Consider the following 23,709-nt stretch of genomic DNA (forward strand, 5'->3'; position numbering starts at 1 on the left):
ATTATCAGTAATAGTAGTAGTAATGTAAACCATTACCATCAATCATTTGTAATAAATAAAAAATGATAAGTTAAAACTTAAAAACAAAAAAAATTAACTTAAAAAAATAAAATAAGGAAGACAGAGTTATAAAAATAAAGCTGTAAGAATTTAAGAATTTTTAAAAATTATTAATCACCAAAGTGTTTATTTGTAAGGCAGAACTGAAAAACATTCTAATAATATATTATTATAACAATTTATCCATAGATTTAAAATGGAGTCGACGCAATGACGTCGCGATCACGCAGCCGCCATGTGACGCATGACGTCCGGTCGGTGGGCGTGGCCAGGCTGAAAGGGGCCGGAGGTGCGTAGCTTGTTTTGGTATTTTGTTAGGAATTTCTAAATCATCATATCTGCGCAGAAGGATGGAGAACAAGCCCGAGAACAGCAAGGTAATCATATAGACTCGGTATTAAATTCGTTTCAAGACAACGCTAACGTGTGTATAAATTGTAATATGACGTTTTATTTTAATATAGTGTAAGTAAATAAGTTAAGCTAGCTAAGCTGTCCAAGTTTAGCTCTCAAACCGGAAGTTCGTCTAATAAACAAGACGTGGGTTTGTTCTGGGACTATTTTTAGTTTTTAGTCAGATTTAACGTGAGGTTATTGTCTTGTAAGGGGCATAATTCTAGACTACAGTGTGCCTGGATCATTGTATTATTATTTTTCTTCTTCTTCTTCTTCTTCTTCTTCCTCTCCTTGTTATTATTATTATTATTATCAGCCGTTGTCCACCAGAGAGAGTGTTAGTTTTTCTTTTCTTGTCACTGACTCACAGATCAGGAATAAAGTCTGTGGAATTTTATGAAACAGATCAGGTGACAGGAATCCAAATCCCTAAAACATGAGTCCCTCATTATAATCCCGATCCTGATCCTCACCTGGTGCACAGCATTCACGTGTCATGTGTTGATATTGTACAGTGGGATTATTTTCGGTTGGTGTGGTGACTCAGGTGAGAGCGGGAGTCACATTTCACCTTGTTTTTTTTTACTGTAAAGATGACATGTCATTTGGTTTCCTCCCACAGCTGATATTTGAGAAGGAAGGAGTTTACCTCCACACCAACGCCAAGAGGAGCAACGAGGAGACATCCATCCCCGGATTCATCCGCATTGTTGAGCGGGTCAGGGAAAACACATAGACGTTCAGTTCATGTTTAATGATCTGTACTGCTTTTTACAATAAACAGACCCTTTCTTTACTTTTTCATCTTTCTCTTTTCAACTTTCTGTCTTACTTAGTTTTCTCCTTCCTGACATTATTTCTTCAATATCTCTCTTTCTTTCCTTTCTCCATCTTTCCATTCTTCTTCTTTTAACCCCTTTCTCCTTCCTTCCTTCCTTCCTTCCTTCCTTCCCCCTTTCTCCCTTTCTGGCTTTAACGGAACCCTTGTGAATGAAGGACAGTTGTCACAATTTATTATGTTTGGCTGTACATTAACATTCCACAGTTAACTCTGTGTGTGTGTGTGTTCCCTGGCAGGATGGAGAGCCAGCGCTGGAGTGGAGTCCAGTTCAGGATGACGGGAAAAATGCACCGGCTGTCTTTTACGCAAAAAAGGTAACTGATTCCCTATTAGACTCCCAGACTGATTCCCTAATTGACTCCCAGACTGACTCCAAGACTGACTACCAGACTGACTCCCTAATTGACTCCCCAATTGACTCATAGACTGATTCTCTAATTGACTCCCAGACTGACTCCCTAACTGACTCCCCAATTGACTCATAGACTGATTCTCTAATTGACTCCCAGACTGACTCCCTAACTGACTCCCTAATTGACTCATAGACTGATTCTCTAATTGACTCCCAGACTGACTCCAAGACTGACTACCAGACTGACCCCCTAACTGACTCCCAAATTGATTACTAGGCTGATCCCCTGACTAACTACCTAACCGACTAAAGGCTTGGTCACACTACAAGACTTTAACCGTCGGCAGATCGCTTTGCTGTTCAGACTACATGACTTCACTGTGTCTTTTTGTCCTTGTGGTGTTCACACTACGCGATGCTTCGTAAATGATCCACAAGAGGGGGTCGCACATCACGTTGTTGTCATGATCTGACAACAACTCTTGTCACTCAGCGCCGTCCCCAAACCACGTTTTGTCATGAAAACACACGCGACAGGTGGATCCGGAAATGACGCGAGACTTTTGGTAGAGGTTTCTTTTGACAATGGACGTCGGCAGGAGTCTCGCTCTAAATAAATGTTGTGTCCACACTATTTTTGAAGCCATGTTGCTGCTGCTGCTTTTCTTCCGGTGACCTCAACTCTGTTGACTTGCTCTCTCATTGGCTGGAGGTCGTAGCTACAATTGACACCACGTGATGTGGAGTCAGCCGACCGTCCCAGATATTTAACATGCCAGATATCTGGATTTTGTCTGCGAGGTGTCAGCGACGCGTCAGCGAGCCTCTTTGATGCGTCGTTGAGTAGTTCACACATAAAGATTGCCAAGCGCTGATCACCCGCTGATTTTCCCACGATTACAGACCGATCTGTTGGCGAGCTCGTTAATTTGCAAATCGGGCTTAAATCGGGCTTAAAATCCTGTAGTGTGAACGAGGCTCAACAGACTAATTCCCTAATGAACTCCCAGACTGACTCTCAGGCTGACTACCAGACTGACCCCCTAACTGACTCTCTAATTGACTCCCTATTTGACTCCCAGACTGATTCCCTGTTTGACTCCCAGGCTGATTCCCTAATTGACTCCCAGGCTGACTCCCTAATTGACTCTCAGACTGATTCCCTATTTGACTCCCAGACTGATTCCCTAATTTACTCCCAGGCTGACTTCCAAATTGACTCCCTGACTGACTCCCTAATTGACTCTCAGACTGATTCCCTAATTTACTCCCAGACTGACTACCAGACTGACCCCCTAACTGACTCTCTAATTGACTCTCAGACCGACTCCCTCACTAACCCACCACAGATTAAAAACATAATACCCAGACAGATGACATCACAGTTAAAGAGAAGTTTGTGGACCTTTCCAGAAAATCTGATCGTTGTGACACAAATGATGTTTTTTTCTCTGGCAGGACGGTGAAGGAGGAGAAGAAGAGACGAAGTTTGACCCCGGGTACGAGCCAGACTGGGCCGTTATCAGCACAGTGAAGCAGAGCAGAGAGAAGGAACAGCTTCACACCAAAAACACAGGTACACACACACACACAAGCTCCACAAACAATAATGTAGTAAAGTATATAATGACTGTGTGTGTGTGTGTTGTGTGTGTTTTGTGTGTGTGTGTATAGGTCACTGGGGAGCATTCTCACTGCCCCTGTCGGAGCTCTACTCCCTGCGTCGCGCTCGTTTCTCTCTGGGCAGGAACTTTATGGTGTTGACCAGTCGAAGAGGCGACCCTCTGCCCCCACTGCACTTCCACAGGGGCGGAACACGAGAACTGCTCCGAGCCATGCAGAGATACATCCGCCTCGCACCGTGAGACTCAAACACACACACACACACATACACACACACACACACACACACACACACACACACTGAGTATATAAATATTACTAATTCTTAATAATTAAAAATCAGTAATTAAATTAATCTGACTTAATCTTTGAATCCATCTGTTTATCTCTCCTTTTATCTCTCTATCTATCTTTATATTTCTCTCTATCTCTTTGTATCTCTCTCTCTTTTTCCTCTCTCTCCCTTTGTTTCTGTGTCTGATGTCTCTGTCCTCCTTCTCTCACTGTATCTTGCTCTCTCTCTCTCTCTTCCCCTCTCCCTCTATCTGTCTGTCTGTCTCTCTCTGTCTGTCTGTCTGTCTCTCTCTCTCTCTCTCTCTCTCTCAGGTCTCCAGTGGATGGTCGGTTGTTCCTGGCGTACCCTCACGACTCGGGTGCTCTCTCTCACTCCTTTGATGAGCTGCAGATGTTTGATGACACCAGCTCAGACCTTGTATCTGTATGTTTAACACACACACACACACACACACACACACACACACACACACACACACACTTATTGATCTTTGTTCTGTTTTCCCATACAGCGGTTTATCCAGGACCCGTATGCAACCACGTTCGGCGGCTTCTCCAAGGTGACCAACTTCTTCCGAGGAGCGCTGAGACCTCCAGAGTCGCCCCTGCATTCCCACGGAGACTCGTACGCGCCTCGCTTATCCGACGACGAGCCGGGGTTCGAGCTCATAACCTGCGTATGTAAAACTAGCAGTTATTAGCTGGGGTTATTTTGGGCGGGGCTTAAGCCAGATTAAATTGTTCAAATAGCAAACTTGATCATGTAACCTCACCATAAAGCCTTTTTTAATGTGGCACCTAGCATGCAAAATTTCATCATACAGTTAGCTAGCGCTAATGCTAACACTAATGCTACCTCTCCAACATTAGCTTCATGTCTATCAAGCTAGCTGTTTTTACCGTGTTTGCGTCAGGTTTAGTAGAAAATCAGCTTATTATAAGGTAAATGTTTTTCAATGCTGAGTCATGTGATCATTTCTGATTGGCTGGTTACATCTAATGTAGGCTCCACCCATTTTTTACCATACTGTCACTTAACAAAATCGCTCCACAGCCACACCCATTCAGTTCAGATCGACACTCTTCGTTTTTTTTTGTTTGTTTGTTTGGTTTAAATTTTGGTTTATTACTTGTGTGATGTCACTTCCTGTGCCAGCAGCAAGGGGCAGAGCTTGGTCCGCGGCCCAAGGTGAGCAGAGGGCGGCCTCTGGACGACTGGGAGCAGTTCCTGGACTCGGAGGGCCGCGTCACAAATCCACAGAAAGTGAAGGAGCTGGTGTTCAGAGGGGTGCGTCCACATTCCAGAAGTTTCTACACACTCGTCTGTTCAGTTTTCCTCTTTTGTTTACGGCTGTGTGTAGAACTGTCTCACACCAGGCGTCTCCTCCGTGGCACTCAGTGTGACGGAGTTCATAACAGAAGCTGTTAAACAGGAAGTTCAAACATCCTCACACACACTCGCACACACACACACACACTCTCACTCACACACACACACACACTCAACATTTTGTGTTGGTTACTTCATAATATTCCATTCAGCCAGTAATAACCCTCTAATGTAAACTTTAATAACCCTCTAATGTACCCAGTAATAACCTCTAATGAAAACAGTAATAACCCTCTAATGTACACTTTAATGTCCTCTAATGTACACAGTAATAATGCTCTAATGTACACAGTAATAATGCTCTAATGTACACAGTAATAACGCTCTAATGTACACAGTAATAGTCCTTTAATGTACGCTTTAATATCCTCTAATGTACACAGTAATAATGCTCTAATGTACACAGTAATAACGCTCTAATGTACACAGTAATAGTCCTTTAATGTACGCTTTAATATCCTCTAATGTACACAGTAATAACCCTCTAATGTAAACTTTAATAACCCACTAATGTACCCAGTAATAACCCTCTAATGTACACTTTAATACCCTCTAATGTACCCAGTAATAACCTCTAATGAAAACAGTAATAACCCTCTAATGTACACTTTAATGTCCTCTAATGTACACAGTAATAATGCTCTAATGTACACAGTAATAATGCTCTAATGTACACAGTAATAACGCTCTAATGTACACAGTAATAGTCCTTTAATGTACGCTTTAATATCCTCTAATGTACACAGTAATAACCCTCTAATGTAAACTTTAATAACCCACTAATGTACCCAGTAATAACCCTCTAATGTACACTTTAATACCCTCTAATGTACCCAGTAATAACCTCTAATGAAAACAGTAATAACCCTCTAATGTACACTTTAATGTCCTCTAATGTACACAGTAATAATGCTCTAATGTACACAGTAATAATGCTCTAATGTACACAGTAATAACGCTCTAATGTACACAGTAATAGTCCTTTAATGTACGCTTTAATATCCTCTAATGTACACAGTAATAATGCTCTAATGTACACAGTAATAACGCTCTAATGTACACAGTAATAGTCCTTTAATGTACGCTTTAATATCCTCTAATGTACACAGTAATAACCCGCTAATGAACATAGTAATAACCCTCTAATATACACTTTAATATCCTCTAATGTACACAGTAATAACCCTCTAATATACACTTTAATATCCTCTAATGTACACAGTAATAACCCGCTAATGAACATAGTAATAACCCTCTAATATACACTTTAATATCCTCTAATGTACACAGTAATAACCCTCTAATATACACTTTAATATCCTCTAATGTACACAGTAATAACCCTCTAATATACACTTTAATATCCTCTAATGTACACAGTAATAACCCTCTAATATACACTTTAATATCCTCTAATGTACACAGTAATAACCCTCTAATATACACTTTAATATCCTCTAATGTACACAGTAATAACCCTGTAATGTACTGTAACAAGCTGTAATGAATGCTGTGATAAACTCTTTATGTAGACTTTAATCTTCTTCAATGTGAAGTGTAATAACCCCTTGTGTATGCTGTACTATACACTGTATTAAGCATTATTATATAGATATTCAGTGTCGTAGGCTTGTGTAAAGGTTCTAAAGGTTCTAAAGCTTGGTGCTGGTCTCCCAGGGCATCGTTCCTTCTCTGCGGAAGGAGGTGTGGAAATTCCTGCTGGGGTTTTACCCCTGGAACAGCACAGCCAAGGAGCGGGAGAATATCGTGCGAACCAAAACGTGAGTTATAACCCTGTAATAACCCTCTTATGAACCTCGTCCCTCTGACGGTTCTGACTGGTTGTGTCGTGTGTCCTGTAGAGACGAGTATTTCAGGATGAAGGTGCAGTGGAAGTCCATCAGCGAGGAGCAGGAGATGAGAAACTCCCTCCTCCGGGGATACCGCAGCCTGATTGGTCAGTTTCGCTCTCTATTTTCTGTTGGCTGAAAACACGCTGAGATTATGTAAGTGGTCCAATTGAACGTGGGTCAAAGTTCATTAAATGTCTGAGTTTGAGCCAACATCCTTCTGCATCTGTTACAGCAGAACAAACCAGTTGGGGATGATTGACAGTTGCGTTAGTGCTAGAACTCTGATATTAACTGACCCACTGGAAGCCCCGCCCCCTTTCCCTCCCATCTCACATCTTATAGACAGTGCACTCTTATATATTCAGGTTTAAGTAAATAAAGAATTCAGTTTTGCTGATGTGTTTGTTGCTGCATGGGCTAATCCTCATGGTCAGTGTTTTTATCCGGTTTGTTGTGACGACAGAGCGGGACGTGAATCGGACGGACAGACAGAATCCATTCTTCTCGGGGAACGAGAATCCGGGCCTCACGCTGCTCAACGACGTGCTCATGACCTACTGCATGTATAACTTTGACCTGGGTAAGTGTGTGTGTGTGTGTGTGTGTGTGTGTGTGTGTGAGAAACAGTACAGGTATGTAATACACAGCTCGGCCACTGAGTGGCGCTGTTTCACTACTTTAATATTGTGATTGTTAAAATTCAGCAGATAAGTCAGTTTACTCTCTCTCTCTCTTTCTCTCTCTCTCTCTCTCTCTCTCTCTCTCACTCTAACACACACACTCTCTCTCTCTCACTCTAACACACACACACACACTCTCTCACTCTAACACACACACACACTCTCTCACTCTAACACACACACACACTCTCTCACTCTAACACACACACACACTCTCACTCTCACTCTAACACACACACACACACTCTCACTCTAACACACACACACACACTCTCACTCTAACACACACACACTCTCTCACTCTCACTCTAACACACACACACACACTCTCACTCTAACACACACACACACACTCTCACTCTAACACACACACACACACTCTCACTCTCACTCTAACACACATACTCTCTCACTGTCACTCTAACACACACACACACACACACACACTCTCTCACTCTCACTCTAACACACACACTCTCTCTCTCTCACTCTAACACACACACACACACTCTCTCACTCTAACACACACACACACTCTCTCACTCTAACACACACACACACTCTCACTCTAACACACACACACTCTCTCACTCTCACTCTAACACACACACACACACTCTCACTCTAACACACACACACACACTCTCACTCTCACTCTAACACACATACTCTCTCACTGTCACTCTAACACACACACACACACACACTCTCTCACTCTCACTCTAACACACACTCTCTCACTGTCACTCTAACACACACACACTCTCACTCTAACACACACACACACACACTCTCACTCTAACACACACACACACTCTCACTCTCACACACACACACTCTCACTCTAACACACACACACACACACTCACTCTCACTCTAACACACACTCACTCTCACTCTAACACACACTCACTCTCACTCTAACACACACACACACTCTCACTCTAACACACACTCTCTCACTCTCACTCTAACACACACACACACACACACTCTCACTCTAACACACACACACACTCACTCTCACTCTAACACACACACACACTCTCTCACTCTCACTCTAACACACACACACACACACACTCTCACTCTAACACACACACACACTCTCTCACTCTCACTCTAACACACACACACACACACACTCTAACACACACACACACACACTCTCACTCTAACACACACACACACACACACTCTCACTCTAACACACACACACACACTCTCACTCTCACTCTAACACACACACACACTCTCTCACTCTCACTCTAACACACACACACTCTCTCTCTCTCTCTCTCTCTCTGTTTTACTACTTTAACATTGTGGTTGATAAAGTCACCAGATAAGTCAGTTTTCAAGGTTCGGTAATTGATTATGATGATGAAGATGATGATGATGATGATGATTGTCTCTGTGTGCAGGTTATGTCCAGGGTATGAGTGATCTCCTGGCTCCGCTCCTCTTCGTCACTCAGAATGAAGTGGAATCTTTCTGGTGTTTAACGGGATTTATGGAGCTAGTGGTGCGTCTCCAGAACTATTTCATCTTCTTCCTATTAAAAGATTAAGTTAAGATGTAAAGTGATTATTCTAACTCGTGAGAATGAGGGGTGCCAGTATTTTTTTTTTACTTGTTCCTGGACTGATGAGGATGAGTGTGTGTGTTTCAGCATCAGAACTTTGAGGAATCTCAGGAGGCCATGAAACAGCAGCTGCTCCAACTGAGTCTTCTCCTACGAGCACTCGACCCTGAACTGTGTGACTACCTGGGTAACACACACACACACATACACACACACATATACACACACACATATATACATATACACACACGCATGCACACACATATACATATACACACATGCGCACACACACACACGCACACACACACACGGACAAAAATCCCCATGTTCAGAATTATTCATCCTGTTTATATTACAATGTTTCAGTAATCAGTAGAAAATCCTCTGTTCTTAATGACAGCCTGCGGATGCTTCTTGTAGTTCTCCACAAGATTTCTACAGATCTGCTGTGGCATGATTCCTCACTCTTCCTTCACAAAAGCCTCCGGGTGTTGGAGATTTCTCAGTTGGATTCAGGTCAGGGCTCTGACTTGGCCACTCCAGAACATATACGTTGTTGTCCCTGAACCATTGCTTGACCACTCGTGCCGTATGCTTCGGGTCATTATCCTGCTGGTAGGTCCAGCTTGTGTGCTGACACCACCAGGTTTTCATCAAGAATCTTGACATAGTCCTCCTTTTTCATGATACCATCTATCTTAACAAGGTTACCTGTACCACTGGCAGAGAAGCACCCCATAGCATGATCTGACCACCACCAAGCTTGACCATTGGGATGGTATTCTTAGGATTGAAGGCTTCTCCTTTCTTACACCAAACATATGCAGCATCCATATGTCCAAAGAGCTCCAGTTTAGTCTCATCTGACCAGAGGATGCATGACCAGAAGTTCGGATCTCTATCTAGGTGACCCCTCGCAAAGGCCAGGCGTGCATCCTGGTGTCTCTGGGTAAGGAGTGGTGCATTTCTGGGGCCATGTCCATGAAGACCACCTCGATGCAGAATTCACTGAATGGTGGATCTTGATACTGTCTCCCCTGCTTGGTTGAGGGTGTCTATTAGAGCTTTGGGGGTGATACGGGGGTTGATGCAGAACTTTCTAGCGACTCTAGAGGATACTTTGTGCTTCCTGCCACGCCCATCCAGGTTTCTGACAGTGTTGAACATCTTGAACTTCTTGAGGATACTCTGTACAGTTGATACAGGGACATCCAGGACTTGCCTAGTAGCCTTTGCCTCCAATATGGCATTGACCACACGCGTACAAAGATCAGGACTGAGTTCTTTCTTCTTGACCATGTGGACAGTGTCTGAGAATAATGAATGAAATTATATATATATATATATACAATATACACACACCTACACACTCACACTCACTCTTTCTCATACACACACATCCACACACACTCACTCTCACTCTTTCTCATACACACACATCCACACACACACTCACTCTCACTCTTTCTCATACACACACATCCACACACACTCACTCTCACTCTTTCTCATACACACACATCCACACACACACTCACTCTCTCTCTCTCATACACAAACACACACTCACTCACACTCTGTCTCTCTCATACACAAACACACACACACACTCTCTCTCTCTCTCTCTCTCTTATACACACACATACACACACACACATTTCTTATGAAATTCTTTCCTCACACAGACTCTCAGGACAGCGGGTCTCTGTGTTTCTGCTTCCGCTGGCTGTTGATCTGGTATAAGAGAGAGTTCTCCTTCGAGGATATCCTGCACCTCTGGGAGGTATAATCACACACACACACACACACACACAAGTTTTCCTTTTAAAGTCTAATTAAAACACAACCCCCCCATTCCTCCTGTGGGTTGGTAGGTTCTGTGGACTTGTCTGCCTTGCGCTAACTTCCACCTGCTGATGGCCTGTGCCATTCTGGAGTCCCAGCGGGGGGAGCTGATCGGCTCCAACCACGACTTTAACACAATCCTCAAGGTGTGTGCTGCAACCGTGAACACTGGGTATGTGTTACAGCTCACATGAGTTCATAGGCTTATTTCACTGTGTGTGTGTGTGTGTGTGTGTTGCAGCACATCAATGAACTGACCATGAAGCTGGATCTGCAGACAATGCTGCGGGAAGCTGAGGGCATTTATCTCCAACTGGTCCAGTGCAAGGTGAACACACACACACACACACACACACACAACGCATGCTGTTGAATTCTTGATTCTGATTGGTCAGAAAGTATTAATAAGTTTAGTACATTCATTTTCTCCATCCATCTCTTTCTTTCTTTCTTTCTTTCTTTCTTCTTTCTTTCATACATTTTTCATTTATTCACACATTTTTTTCTTTTCTTTCTTTCTTTCTTTGACGTAGTTTGATGATGCGATATCATATGTGATATGTATGTGTGTGTGTGTGTGTGTGTGTGTGTGTGTCACAGGAATTGCCGGTGAAGGTTCGGGAAGTTTTGGGAATGTGTGTAACCCCCAGCTCGGATGAGGAGAGTTCCGAGTCGGAGCCCAAAGAGTCGGACAGACTGCTCAGCCAATCAGCTGCAGGGGGCGTGGCTGTCTGTCAGTCAAGTAACTCAAACGCCCGACCACGCCCGCCTCCTACTTACCCATAATCCCTGTAATACACGTTTCTGCTGAGGAATTCTCAACACTGTGTGACACATAACTACATGACATAACAGTTACATACAGGTTACAGACATACAGGAGTCGTTAATGCTAATGAACTTTAATCGAGTCTTTTCGAGAAATCGAGAAAGATTTAATTTAAATTACTGTACTTCACAGAAAGGGAAAAGCAGACTGTACATAATGCAGTGTGTGTGTGTGTGTGTGTGTGTGTGTGTGCTATAGAGAGACAGAGATTAATGAAGTATGTAATCAGTATTAATCCTGTGATTGGGGTAAAACAGGAAACTGATATAAATATAGTAATAATTCTTATTTCTAATGAAGCCCCACCCACATCTAATAAAGTCACACCCACTCCCAACAATCCTCCAATGCCATTCCTAAAATGGGTATGCCCACCCATTCCTAAAACCACCAGTTTGCTCATAATATACTCCGCCCACCCCAAAGAAGCCTCACCCACCTCTTATATTACCTCTAAGAAAGCCCCACCCACCTATGATAAACCCCGCCCACAACTAATATAACTTTTAATAATAATTAATAAAACCCACCTACCTCTAATAAAATCCCTCCCACATCTAATATAACTTTTAATAAAGCCCCACCCACCTCTTATATTACCTCTAAGAAAGTCCCACCCACCTCTTATATTACTCTTATTAAACTCTTTTAACAAATGATACAATAACAGTTAGAGAGAGAGAGAGAGAGTGTGTGTGTGTGTGTGTGTGTGTGTGTGTGTGTGTGTGTGTGTGTGTGTGTGTGTGTGTGTGTGTGTTTTAATTTACGGTAATCTCCCAAAGGTTCATTGAGGCGATTGTGTCGTTATTAGCATTGTGTATAACACTTAAAGGATTTTGTGTTATTGTTTTCTTTGTGTGTGTGTGTGTGTCTGTGTTCTTGTTCCTGTCTCTCTGACGCCGTGGTCTTTGTGTTGTTGTGTAAACTTTAAACAGTTGTGTTACACTACAGTCATGACACAGTCGCCTCCTCATGCACATTTGCACGGCTTGGATGATCACATTAGATGTTAATTAGATATTCAAATGAAGACAGATTTATATTTTGCTCTGTTTTTTAACCTCAACTCCTTTCACTCCACATTTACATTTACTCATTTCTAAAATCTAAAATAAAAAAGAAACTGATGTGAATTTCATTACTAGCTGCGTTTTCTGACCTCATCACTACACTCATGGTGTGTATGTGTGTGTGTGTGTGTGTGTGTGTAGAGACGGAGAAGGCGCTTCAGTGTTTGGGATAAAGCAGGAATCCCATAAGCGACTCCGTCATGTTAATTTGTACAGGTTTATAAAGCCCCGATCAGACTTGGTGATCAGACGCAGTGATCAGACTGAACACTGAACAGATCAGACAGAAGAGCAGACTCCGTTTTGTCACGTGACACTGCAGGGGTGTTTTTCACCTCACCTCCTTTATCTCTTCCTTTCCTTTAGTTCTTTTTCTCTGTTGTGCTTTTCAATCTCTACTGACTCATTAATAATGAAGTGTGCTTCTGCTCCACCACCCGTCTGTCTGCCCACCTGTCTGTCTGTCCACCCGTCTCACTGCCCACCTGTCTGTCTGTCCACCCGTCTCACTGCCCACCTGTCTGTCTGTCCACCCGTCTCACTGCCCACCTGTCTGTCTGTCAACCTGTCTCACTGCCTGTCTGTCTGTCCACCTGTCTCACTGCCCACCTGTCTGTCTGTCAACCTGTCTCTCTGTCTGTCCACCCATCTCTCTGTCCACTTGTTTGTCTGTTCACTTGTCTCACTGCCCACCTGTCTGTCTGTCCATCCATCCACCTGTCTCACTGCTCACCTGTCTGTCTGTCCATCCATCCACCTGTCTGTTTGTCCAACCTTTCCTCTGTCCACCTGTCTGTCCACCTGTCTGTCCACCTGTCTGTCCACCTGTTTGTCCGTTTTAAACTATCACAGAGACACATTTCAAAGCACCAGTCAGATTTCTGCCATCTTTAATTTATTTTATAGTATTTTAATTATTGCATCGTATTTTTAAATGAAATAAGATTATATTTTTCTGATACAGACAGACAGACAGATAGATAGATAGATAGATAGATAGATAGATAGATAGATAGATAGATAGATAGATAGATAGATTTGATAGACAGACAGACAGACACTGGATTTGTTTTTTTCCACAGTGGAATGAAACAGTTTTTATTTTCTGTGATTTTTTTCACTAAGCTGAACTCTAACAGGAAGTAAAAGTAAAAATTCTCTTGGATTTTTCACCACGTTAACACACTTTAACAAACCGCTAAACGTGATTAACTAGCATGGCTAATCTGTCATTAATGTGCTGTTAGTGTGTGACCATGTTCACACACACACACACACAGCAGGTGTCAGACTGGGGTTAAAGGAGCAGCGTAACCGAGGTCACTGAGCCACACTGTCCCACCAAATGAGGTGGAAAATGAGGGGCGGAGAGACACACCCCCTCTGTCCGTCCCCTTCTTCACACACACACCGTCACACACACACACTGTCACACACACTGCTCTTTCTGCTGTCTGGTTTGAATACAGCTGCTGCCACTCATGAATTTAGGACGGCACTTAAACAACATGCCGATCTGTCACACACACACACACACACACACACACACACACACTTTCCCCCCACTTGACCTGACTTTGTATTAGTCTTTCACAGAAGTCCAATCTGCTTTGAGTCACTGAGTGTCTTTATGCTCTGAAGCTGTTTAAAAGGTTTTAGAAGTAAATCAGGTTTTAAAAAGTCCTTCACCTCTGGATTTTTTTCTTCTGTGCTCCATTTCAGGGGTTCGGTGAAAAAAAAACAGAAATTCTGATCTTACGTATCAGATCTAAGTCATCAGACTGACCGGACGTGAGCGGCTTTATCTTATTTTCCCGACACGTGTGATCTGGTTACTGCTAACAGTGTAAATATCAGAAATATCCAGAAGCCTTACAAAACAAAAACACGCCTGTTTCCATGGAAACGTTTCCAAAAAAACATTTCTTTTCCAAATCCAATCCGGTTCATCCTTCATTACAGGATCCGATCTCGGACACACCTTTTTATCACATCGATTCCTTCATTCTGTTATGGAGTAATCCGAGCAGCAGCGTCTCTGACTGAACTCTAGAATCTGATTGGTCGGGAGGAGTGGACTTAGTGTTTATATACATACGTATCTCTCTAATACCTTAGCGTTGCCATGGTTACACAGCAGGCGATTTTAAAACGATCAGATGTGCTGAAGTTTTCTGTTTTCCGGTAACGTTTAAGGAAGGAGTCTCCAGTGTCGGTCAGCACTTTGTAACAGTCAGAGGTAAAGCTGCGAGTTTATCGATGTCCGAGTTACCATGGAAACAGGAAGTCGGACCTCGGAATGATGTCATTTCCAATCTCCATGTGTTCGAGCTACAAAAACATGGACGCCTCCACAGCATAACAGATCTTTTAGCTAATCCATCACCAACCTCTCTCTTTCTCTCTTTTATTCTCTCTCTATCTCTCTCACAGTGTCTCTCATTCTCTTTTTCTATCTTTCCAACCCTTGGCTGTCTTCTCTCTCTCTCTCTCTCTCTCTCTCTATCTCTCTCTCACAATGTCTCTCATTCTCTTTTTCTATCTTTCCAACCCTTGGCTGTCTTCTCTCTCTCTCTCTCTCTCTCTCTCTCTCTCTCTCTCTCTCACAGTGTCTCATTCTCTTTTTCTATCTTTCCAACCCTTGGCTGTCTTCTCTCTCTCTCTCTCTCTCTCTCTCTCTCTCACAGTGTCTCATTCTCTTTTTCTATCTTTCCAACCCTTGGCTGTCTTCTCTCTCTCTCTCTCTTTTACTCTCTGTCTCTCTCTCTCCCCCCCTCTCTTTTTTACTCTCTCTCTCTCTCTCTCTCTCTCTCCTTCCTTTATTTTAATAAAACACATAACCACTCTGACACTGGAGACTCCTTCCGTAACTTCTGATAAACACTTCTTTCTCCAGCAATCCTCAGAGAGGTGCTGTTGCTATAGTGACGCTATAGCGTGTTAAATCTGGCGCATTGCTAGAACAGCCGCGGAAACTCGACAGCACTTTCTCTCGACCAATCAGAATCCAGAGCATTGATTACTGAAAGAAGTGTAACGTTTATTAGGAATAAATACAGAGAGAGTGAAACGAGACCCATTAGTGCGAAAACTCTTCTTCTCAGATTTCTCTCAGAGCGATACCCCACCTGTAGGAGTGTGTGTGTGTGTGTGTGTGTGTGTGTGTGTGTGTGTGGCAGAAGGCCAGGCTCTGGTGTCTGACACTGATTTGTAAAGGAGACAATGCGGCTCATTGAGACTCGGAGCTCCACTGTCTGTTACACACACCTCGGCCGTCCCTCTCTGCTGCAGACCAGGCTCTTTAAACAGGACACCAGATTGCCCCGGGGCTGCTGGGAGGGGCCCAGTGTGTGTGTGTGTGTGTGTGTGTGTGTGTGTGTGTGTGTGTGTGTGTGTGTTGTAATGGGATACTTGTTGCTTTGACAATGAGATTCCACCGTAAAAGGGGGCGAGACACAAGGTGGCACGTGAGCGACTTTTTTCTTTTTCTTTTCTGAAACAAAAACAAAAGTCTCACACACACACACACACACACACACACACACACACACTCCTGTACGGTGACAATAGTCTCGTTCCCCGATCTGCTGCATTGTTCGCTCACGTCACCCAGATCCCTTTCCATCTGTTGCTTTGTTTTGTTAAAGCTGTAAACTTTCTGTAATGATGAATTATTTACAGCTCCCATCTTCTTCTCATCCACTGATTTACAAACATCTGCGTTTCTCAGGAGGTTCCACGCCTCGCCCCGACACGTCCTGCACCCGGAGATGCTCTGCCTCCTCAGAGAACTCTCAAACATTCCCCTAAAGCAAATCAAAGTGTTTCCCGTTCAGAACCCAGAACCAGTCAGAACCCTTCATTAATTCCACTACCTGTGATCAGATCACATAGGGTTCCTCGAGAAGAATAACTGAAGAACCCTTCAGAGATCTGCGCTTGATGAGCTTTGTATCTTTTGCTCAGATGTTTAAATCTCTTAGTTGGATTCTTAGAAAGGTGAAGGATTCTGGAATGGTTCTCAAACGGGTTCTTAGAGAACCCTCTTAATCATCCATTAGAGTGCTAGCCCTTAGAGTGCTTACAGGAACCATTTTTCTGCACACAGCACGCTAGATTTTAACCAACCGACAATCAAACAAGGCTTCTACGGTTCCTAAGGGTTCTTTTGAAGGGTTCTTAACTTCAAACATTCCGTTGTAAATCCTTTAGAACCATGTAGGAACGTTTGCTTTCACAGCATGTTCTTGGATTTAATCTCCACGTGTATAGACGACGTTTGTATAAAATTCAGAAAGGTTCTGTGTAGAACCATGAAGACCATGAGAGTCCATTCAAGAACCTTTTTTTTTTTTAAAAGATTTTTCCAAATTATGTACGTGTTAAGGCAAGATGTTAAATATATATATATATATATATATATATATACGATCTAGAACCCTGAACGGTTCTTTAGGTGTTCCTCTGGGGGAACCGTTCCAACAGATCATTCCTGGTACAATCCTAGAACACTGTAATGAGCAGAATGTATTAATGTTTGGATTTAATCTCTGTCTGTACGGACTAGACATGTTTTAAAGTTCTTTGTAGAACCCTGCACACACCTTTTCCCAAAAAGAAAGGGTTCCATATCAAGAGGAAGAAGAACATGTTGGATGCTAGGCACCATTAATTAGCAAACGAACCCCTGAAGAACCCTTTTTATAAGTGAGCGTGAGTGTATAGACTCCATTTAGAACCCCTGAGTTGTTCTTCTTACAGAACCCTAACAGCAGCACCAGAGTGTTTCTGTATCCGAGAGGAGAACCCTGTGTTCCTTCAGTGCACTCTTTCAGATCTCGATCCTACACACCTGACACGTCCTGGTTTTTAAAAAGAAAATGAAGAACCCAGGGTTCCTTAAAAGTTCCAAAAGAATAAAGAGCAAACCGTTGCTATAGAAACGCAGATGATGTGACACATCATCACTGCTGAGGGAGAAAATAATCACAATAAATATATATATATTTTAAAGTCTTCTTCTTTTTCTCTTTCTAACATCCTTAAAAAGTTTTTCTAAAAGGTGTATCCTCGGGTTCTTTTAACATTCTCACTTTCCATAATTGTCAAGGATTTATTTACGGATTCATGGATAAAGATTTCTCCTTTCCCCCGATGGTCTAGCAGACCGCTGCTTCTTTCCAGATGAATAAAACCCGTGCCTGTGATGAAATATTCATGTGTAACCTGCAGCCATTTTGTTCTCCGTGTCAACAAACAGTGTCTCGTGTCATTATTCATTCCCATTGTCAGAGTTTGGTGATGACCTCCCTGTTTCTCCTGCTTTTCTTCTCTCAGTGTCAGTGACAAGCTGTTGCCCGGTCCCTCTGCGCCACTCCCTCCCTCTATCCCTCTCTCCCTCTCTCTCCATCCCCTCTCTCTCTCTCTCTCTCTCTCTCTCTCTCTCTCCTCTCCACCTGTTGATGTTATTGTTATTCCCATGGCATTGTGCCTTCTCTCTCTCCCTCCACGCCTCCTTCTCTCCTCCCTGAGGGTATATAAAGAGAGAGAGAGTTCACACACACTTCACGTCACACACACACACACTTCAGTGCTGCAGACTCAGCAGAGATGTCCGTCTCTCTCTGGTGTGAAGAGGAATCGGCGAGATGCGGGACGTCGGTCCGAGCATCGTTCGACCCCAACGCGTCGGGGCTGAGGGTCATTGAGAGGCTGCTGCAGTCGGAGGAGAGATACGTCCCGTCTGCGCTCTACATCTCCCTCGTCCAGAGAGAACCCAAACGCAGGGAGGAACTCGCCAAGTGGACCCTCGAGGTAGATCTCCAACGCTTCATTCATTAATAATAAAATTATAATAAACATCTGAGTAGTTGAAAAGTTTTTACACAATGGAAAAACATCCTCAAGGTTATTTTAAATGGACTGAAAATTTTTTTTATCAGAACAGCTGCAAGAAACTGATCCAGAACTAAGCTCAGAAGAAATAATAATTTACTTTATCATTATAAAACTATAAAATAAACACAACGCTAAAGACTAAAACTGACCTGAATTTTTAAAAGAAATTTTTCTTAATAATAAAAAAACATTTTAATATTTATACAATCAATTATAATATGATGTTTATTAATTGTGGTAATTATTCATTTATAATTATTTCTAAAATTATTTTCAAAATGCTTAAAAAATACACTATGGTATAATAATAATAATCATAATAATAATAATAATCATAATAATACACTCAGAAAAAATAATATGCATAGTAAAACAAATAATAATAATAATAATAATAATAATAATAATCATCATCATCATCATCATCATCATAATAATACATTAAAAAAAATAATATGCATAGTAAAACAAATAATAATAATAATAATCATCATCATCATAATAATACATTAAAAAAAATAATATGCATAGTAAAACAAATAATAATAATCATCATCATCATCATCATAATAATACACTCAGAAAAAATAATATGCATAGTAAAACAAATAATAATAATAATACTGATAATAATAATAATAAACTCTAATAATGATTCAAAGAACCCTTGAAGCACTTTTTCAGTGTTTACTTTTTAGAATGTACTGAGGACCAAGATTTCAATTTAAATAAATAAATAAACAAATAAGAAATAAATTGATCTTTAAACTGAAATGATGCTGTTTTCTCTATTCATTCATTCATTTATTTGATTCAGAGAAAATGCAGTTTATAGCCCCTATGTTGCATAAGACTTCAAAAACTAGTAGTGCATTCTTTTTTTATTCTCTATTATTATAGATATTGTTAATGTATTATTAATAATTTCATATTATTGATGTATTATAATCAAATAATACACTTTAAAAATGATTTATTATTATTTTACTATATTACAAAACTCTACAATTACAGTCCTAATAATACAATTTCAATTAAATACATTTTATTTCCTTTTCATAATCCTCAGGGATTTAAAATAATTTTTAAATAATAAAACACATTTTATTTTATTCATGTAAATTTCCCATTGGGATGAATAAAATATCTATCTATCTATCTATCTATCTATCTATCTATCTATCAAAAATCACGTGACTGCACAGGGTGACGATGGAATGCTGAAAGAGGAAGAGAGAGAGATAAAGAGGGGGCGGCGAAAGTACAAGGCGGGGGCAGAGAGAGAGAGAGAGAGAGAGACAGAGGGGCGAGGGGGTTGTTTTTTCACATCTGATTTCAACATCGGGGGAGGGGGGGGGAGAGGAAGGGGGGTCCCACATCTGATTTTAACATCGGATCAGATCTTATGTAAATTTATGCTAATTATGGCGATGATGTCATTTAAATGACGTATTTGTTTCTTGTCCTCTGTTCAAGTTGTGTGATTTTAAAATCATCTGCTTTATTAAACGGCTTATAATGCATTTAAGAGAGGAGTAAAGCCCGATTTATAATCGTTTATGTAAATATATGCTAATTGGCCACGCCCTCTCCTCGTCCCCTCTCCCCTCCTCTGCAGGTGTGTTGTGATTGCGGATGTGACGAAGCCGTGTTTCCTCTCGCCGTGTCTCTGCTGGATCGTTACCTGTCCTCCACACTGTCTCTGCCCGTCTCTCCCACCTGCCTCGCCGCCGCCTGCGTCCTCGTGGCGTCCAAACTGACGGAGAGCGAGATGGTCACGGCGCATGCGCTGTGCGCTTCAGCCGACTACCAGTTCCTCTCGTCAGACCTGCGCGTGAGTCTCATGAAAAAAACAACGACTTAAGAATCAAATGAAATGAATACAATTAAATTAGATGAAAACTAAACAAACAAACAAATAAATAAATAAAGGGCACACCGTGTGTTTTTAAAAAGTCTATTTATTAAAAAGATCTATCTATCTATCTATATATCTATCTATCTATCTATCTATCTATCTATATAGAAATGAAATATTAAGAGAACACACTGTGTGTGTGTGTGTGTGTGTGTGTGTGTGTGTGTGTGTGTGTGGGTGGGGGGTTCTCTTTAAGCGGAGTGTGTGCACCGCTTCTTCAAGGCTTTTTAAAGGGTTTATTGTTCAACCCTTTATGATTTCTGGAAAGGGACAAGCAAAGAACTGTTATGAATTATTAATCAGAAAGTAAAGTCTCTTCACTCTTCGATTCAAAATAATGGTTCTTTAATTCAGACAAAAAGGTTCTCCAGTTCTCCTCAGGACATGTAAGAGTTTGTTGAGACGGATAACTGGAACACCTCAGAAGGTTCTGGGACACTGTAGACACTGAGAAAGAGGGTTCTTCACAGGCTCACTGATTCATTAAGGGTTCTTAACCTCCACTAATGATGTACATGGAAACATTTTGGAAAAGGAACCATGCAGAGTTCTACACAGAACCGCTGACGGTTCCTCAGGGGGATGTAGTTATAGACTTGTCTTGTCTTGGACAGGAAATGGAGCGTGTGGTGTTGGGAACGCTGCGCTGGGACGTAGCCGGAGTCACGCCTCAGGACTTCATCCCTCACTTCCTGTGGTGTTTGGAGGAGCTGATGGGGGACAGCGAGGACGCCACCCACTTCGTCTCCACGCTCCGACGTCATGGGGACACGCTGGCCGCCATGTGCGTGTGCGACTCTCGCTTCCTGGGAGCTCGGCCGTCTCTGGTGGCCGCCGCCGCCCTCAACTCCGCTGTCAGGGGTCTGGAGGCCAAGAGGAGGCGGGAGATGAGTCACATGACCTGCACGCTGGCTACACTGTGTCGCAGTGACCCGGTAAGTGGGCAGGGCTTACTCTGTGCATGTGTACTGCAGTTAACGTGCAGGTTCTGCATCAGTACGTTGCTCAGTGCGAAGCAGAATACATTTAAACATCCTCAAATATTCCAGGTTACTGCTTCTTTAAATCTTAATAACCTTTAGGGACTAAATGCTAAGGCACATTAGCAACAATAGCAAACCGTAACTAGCTAACTAAAGGAACAGGATCATTTACAGAACTTAACTAGCTAACTAAAGGAACAGGATCATTTACAGAACTTAACTAGCTAACTAAAGGAACAGGATCATTTACAGAACTTAACTAGCTAACTAAAGGAACAGGATCATTTACAGAACTTAACTAGCTAACTAAAGGAACAGGATCATTTACAGAACTTAACTAGCTAACTAAAGGAACAGGATCATTTACAGAATTTAACTAGCTGGCTAATTTAACACACTAATTTGATAAAAAACTGCTACCTAATTTCACAAGCTTATTCATAAAACGTGAATTAGCCTGCTAGCTAATTTAACAAGATAGTTGAACATATCTTGGTGAGCTAGCCAGTTTAATGTGGTAATTTGCTAAACCTTTTCTAGCTAGCTAATATTTTAGATAGAATATTTTTAGGGGAAATGTTGTCTTTAATTTTAGCATGCTAATTTCCAAAACCTAACTAGCTAGCTAATTTACTAGAGAGCTGTTATGTGTTATGAATGAAGTGTTACATTAGCTAGCTAGCCATTTTATTTTGCAGATGATCTCTTTATGAAACATAACTAGATAGCTAATTTAACAAGCTAGTTAGCAAAAATCAACAAACTAGCAAATTAATGAAGGTAAATGATGAAAATGAAGGTGGATTTAACATGACGATGAATTCTAAAGGCAGAATTTTTACCTCCTCTCAGGCCGTGCTGCAGTGTTACAGCGAGCTGATAGACGACGCTCTCAGAGAACGACTGAGGAACAGCCGAGAGCGGGGCGACGGGGTGGACGAGAAGGACGGAGGGATGGAGGACAAGAGATCGAGCACGCCGACTGACCTGAGAGAAATAGACTTTTAAAACGAAACGTAAAGCCAAATCAGCTAGCGCACATCCACGCTCCTCCTTCTTCCATCATCAGTTAAACTGATATAAACGCTGCAACAAAATGTTTTTCTAATAATTTTATTTATTTAATTGAATTATTATTCTTATTTATTTCCTTCTTTATTCCAGGTGTTTATCGTGATTTGCTCTTTTTGTATTGCGTGCAATTTTTTTCTTACGTCGAATTTCTACCTAACGTTATGTATCGTTAATTTATTCATTATCTTTATTCATTATTTATTGTGTGATAACATTTTAATTTATTCAATAATTTTTTTACTCTGTATGACAAAGTGTTTGATGAAATTAAAAATATATTTTTAAAGTAATGAAAATAATATTTAAGAAACATTCAGCTGTAGTCTGTGGTTGTATAAGTTTGTACAAAGTTTTGCAGTTTATCTTCAAAACGGAATAAAATTAAATGAATTGTTTTGCATGAATTGTGTTAATGTTTTAAGAAGTCTGAACCTGTAAATGGGATTTTTATACATTTTAATTTAATTGTAAAAAAGAAAGAAAGAATTAGGATTTTTTTTTTAAAGCTAACAATTGCTATTAAACAAACGGAACCGCTATGTTGCCTGGGGAACAGCGCGTGCAACCAATCAGATGCCACCGTCTCATCCGGGCATTTCACGCGTATAAACTTCACCTAGATAGTAGATTTAAAGTAATAAAAATAATTATTATATTATATATTATATTTATATATTTTAAATATTTCCAAAACACAAAAAAATTCAGGTGATATAGCTTGCTAGTATCGAATATAAAATATTTATTTATTTATTTTTAATTATTAGCAACATGCTAACACTTGCTATATTCTGGGTCTCAATGGGCATGTGAAGACTGCGAATTATTCTAGAAAACTTTAAAGACACTTCACATAAATTTTTTTTGTTTTACATTTTTTGCACATAATCTGTGTACTCCAGAGGTTATTTCCAAAGTGTAAATCGATATAACTACTTTGAAATTTGATTACACAGGAATTAGCCGAGTTGGGTCGCGTGTGGATGACGCAATCATTCCGGGACCGTTATTTGCAAGG

At 41.3% G+C, this 23,709-nt stretch overlaps 2 protein-coding genes across 3 annotated transcripts; both read left to right on the forward strand.

Moving 5' to 3' along the window:
- The first annotated feature begins 297 nt into the window (after positions 1-297).
- On the forward strand, positions 298-12,886 carry tbc1d17 (TBC1 domain family, member 17). Of its 2 annotated transcripts, none has more exons than XM_058409411.1 (17): positions 298-437; positions 1,079-1,174; positions 1,534-1,611; positions 3,108-3,225; positions 3,324-3,510; positions 3,879-3,990; positions 4,079-4,243; positions 4,723-4,854; positions 6,634-6,737; positions 6,819-6,913; positions 7,273-7,389; positions 8,914-9,014; positions 9,162-9,261; positions 10,760-10,857; positions 10,949-11,065; positions 11,161-11,247; positions 11,520-12,886. In XM_058409411.1, exons 1-17 carry the CDS (start codon positions 411-413, stop codon positions 11,703-11,705), a joined length of 1,920 nt encoding a protein of 639 aa, XP_058265394.1. In that variant the 5' UTR covers positions 298-410; the 3' UTR covers positions 11,706-12,886. The 2 variants fall into 2 exon arrangements, with proteins under 2 accessions (XP_058265394.1, XP_058265404.1); XM_058409421.1 differs by having other exon boundaries at positions 4,726-4,854.
- Positions 12,887-13,021: 135 nt separating this feature from the next.
- ccndx (cyclin Dx) lies at positions 13,022-23,448 on the forward strand. Its single transcript, XM_058409448.1, has 4 exons — positions 13,022-18,632; positions 20,335-20,550; positions 21,249-21,569; positions 22,470-23,448. The coding sequence occupies exons 1-4, from the start codon at positions 18,429-18,431 to the stop codon at positions 22,623-22,625; spliced, it is 897 nt and encodes a 298-aa protein (XP_058265431.1). The 5' UTR covers positions 13,022-18,428; the 3' UTR covers positions 22,626-23,448.
- Positions 23,449-23,709: the final 261 nt, after the last annotated feature.

The sequence above is a fragment of the Hemibagrus wyckioides genome, linkage group LG02, assembly GCF_019097595.1.
Source record: "Hemibagrus wyckioides isolate EC202008001 linkage group LG02, SWU_Hwy_1.0, whole genome shotgun sequence".
NCBI classification, from domain to species: domain Eukaryota; kingdom Metazoa; phylum Chordata; class Actinopteri; order Siluriformes; family Bagridae; genus Hemibagrus; species Hemibagrus wyckioides.

What these genes read in the sequence shown, in the direction of transcription:
- tbc1d17 (XM_058409411.1), top strand. Translation starts at nt 411, where the DNA reads ATGGAGAACAAGCCCGAGAACAGCAAG. An exon ending in CATGTATAACTTTGACCTGG is followed by an intron (nt 7,390 to 8,913) that starts GTAAGTGTGTGT and finishes CTCTGTGTGCAG; the next exon opens with GTTATGTCCAGGGTATGAGT. An exon ending in TCCAACTGGTCCAGTGCAAG is followed by an intron (nt 11,248 to 11,519) that starts GTGAACACACAC and finishes TGTGTGTCACAG; the next exon opens with GAATTGCCGGTGAAGGTTCG.
- ccndx (XM_058409448.1), top strand. Translation starts at nt 18,429, where the DNA reads ATGTCCGTCTCTCTCTGGTGTGAAGAGGAATCGGCGAGATGCGGGACG. An exon ending in TCGCCAAGTGGACCCTCGAG is followed by an intron (nt 18,633 to 20,334) that starts GTAGATCTCCAA and finishes CCTCCTCTGCAG; the next exon opens with GTGTGTTGTGATTGCGGATG. An exon ending in TCCTCTCGTCAGACCTGCGC is followed by an intron (nt 20,551 to 21,248) that starts GTGAGTCTCATG and finishes TGTCTTGGACAG; the next exon opens with GAAATGGAGCGTGTGGTGTT.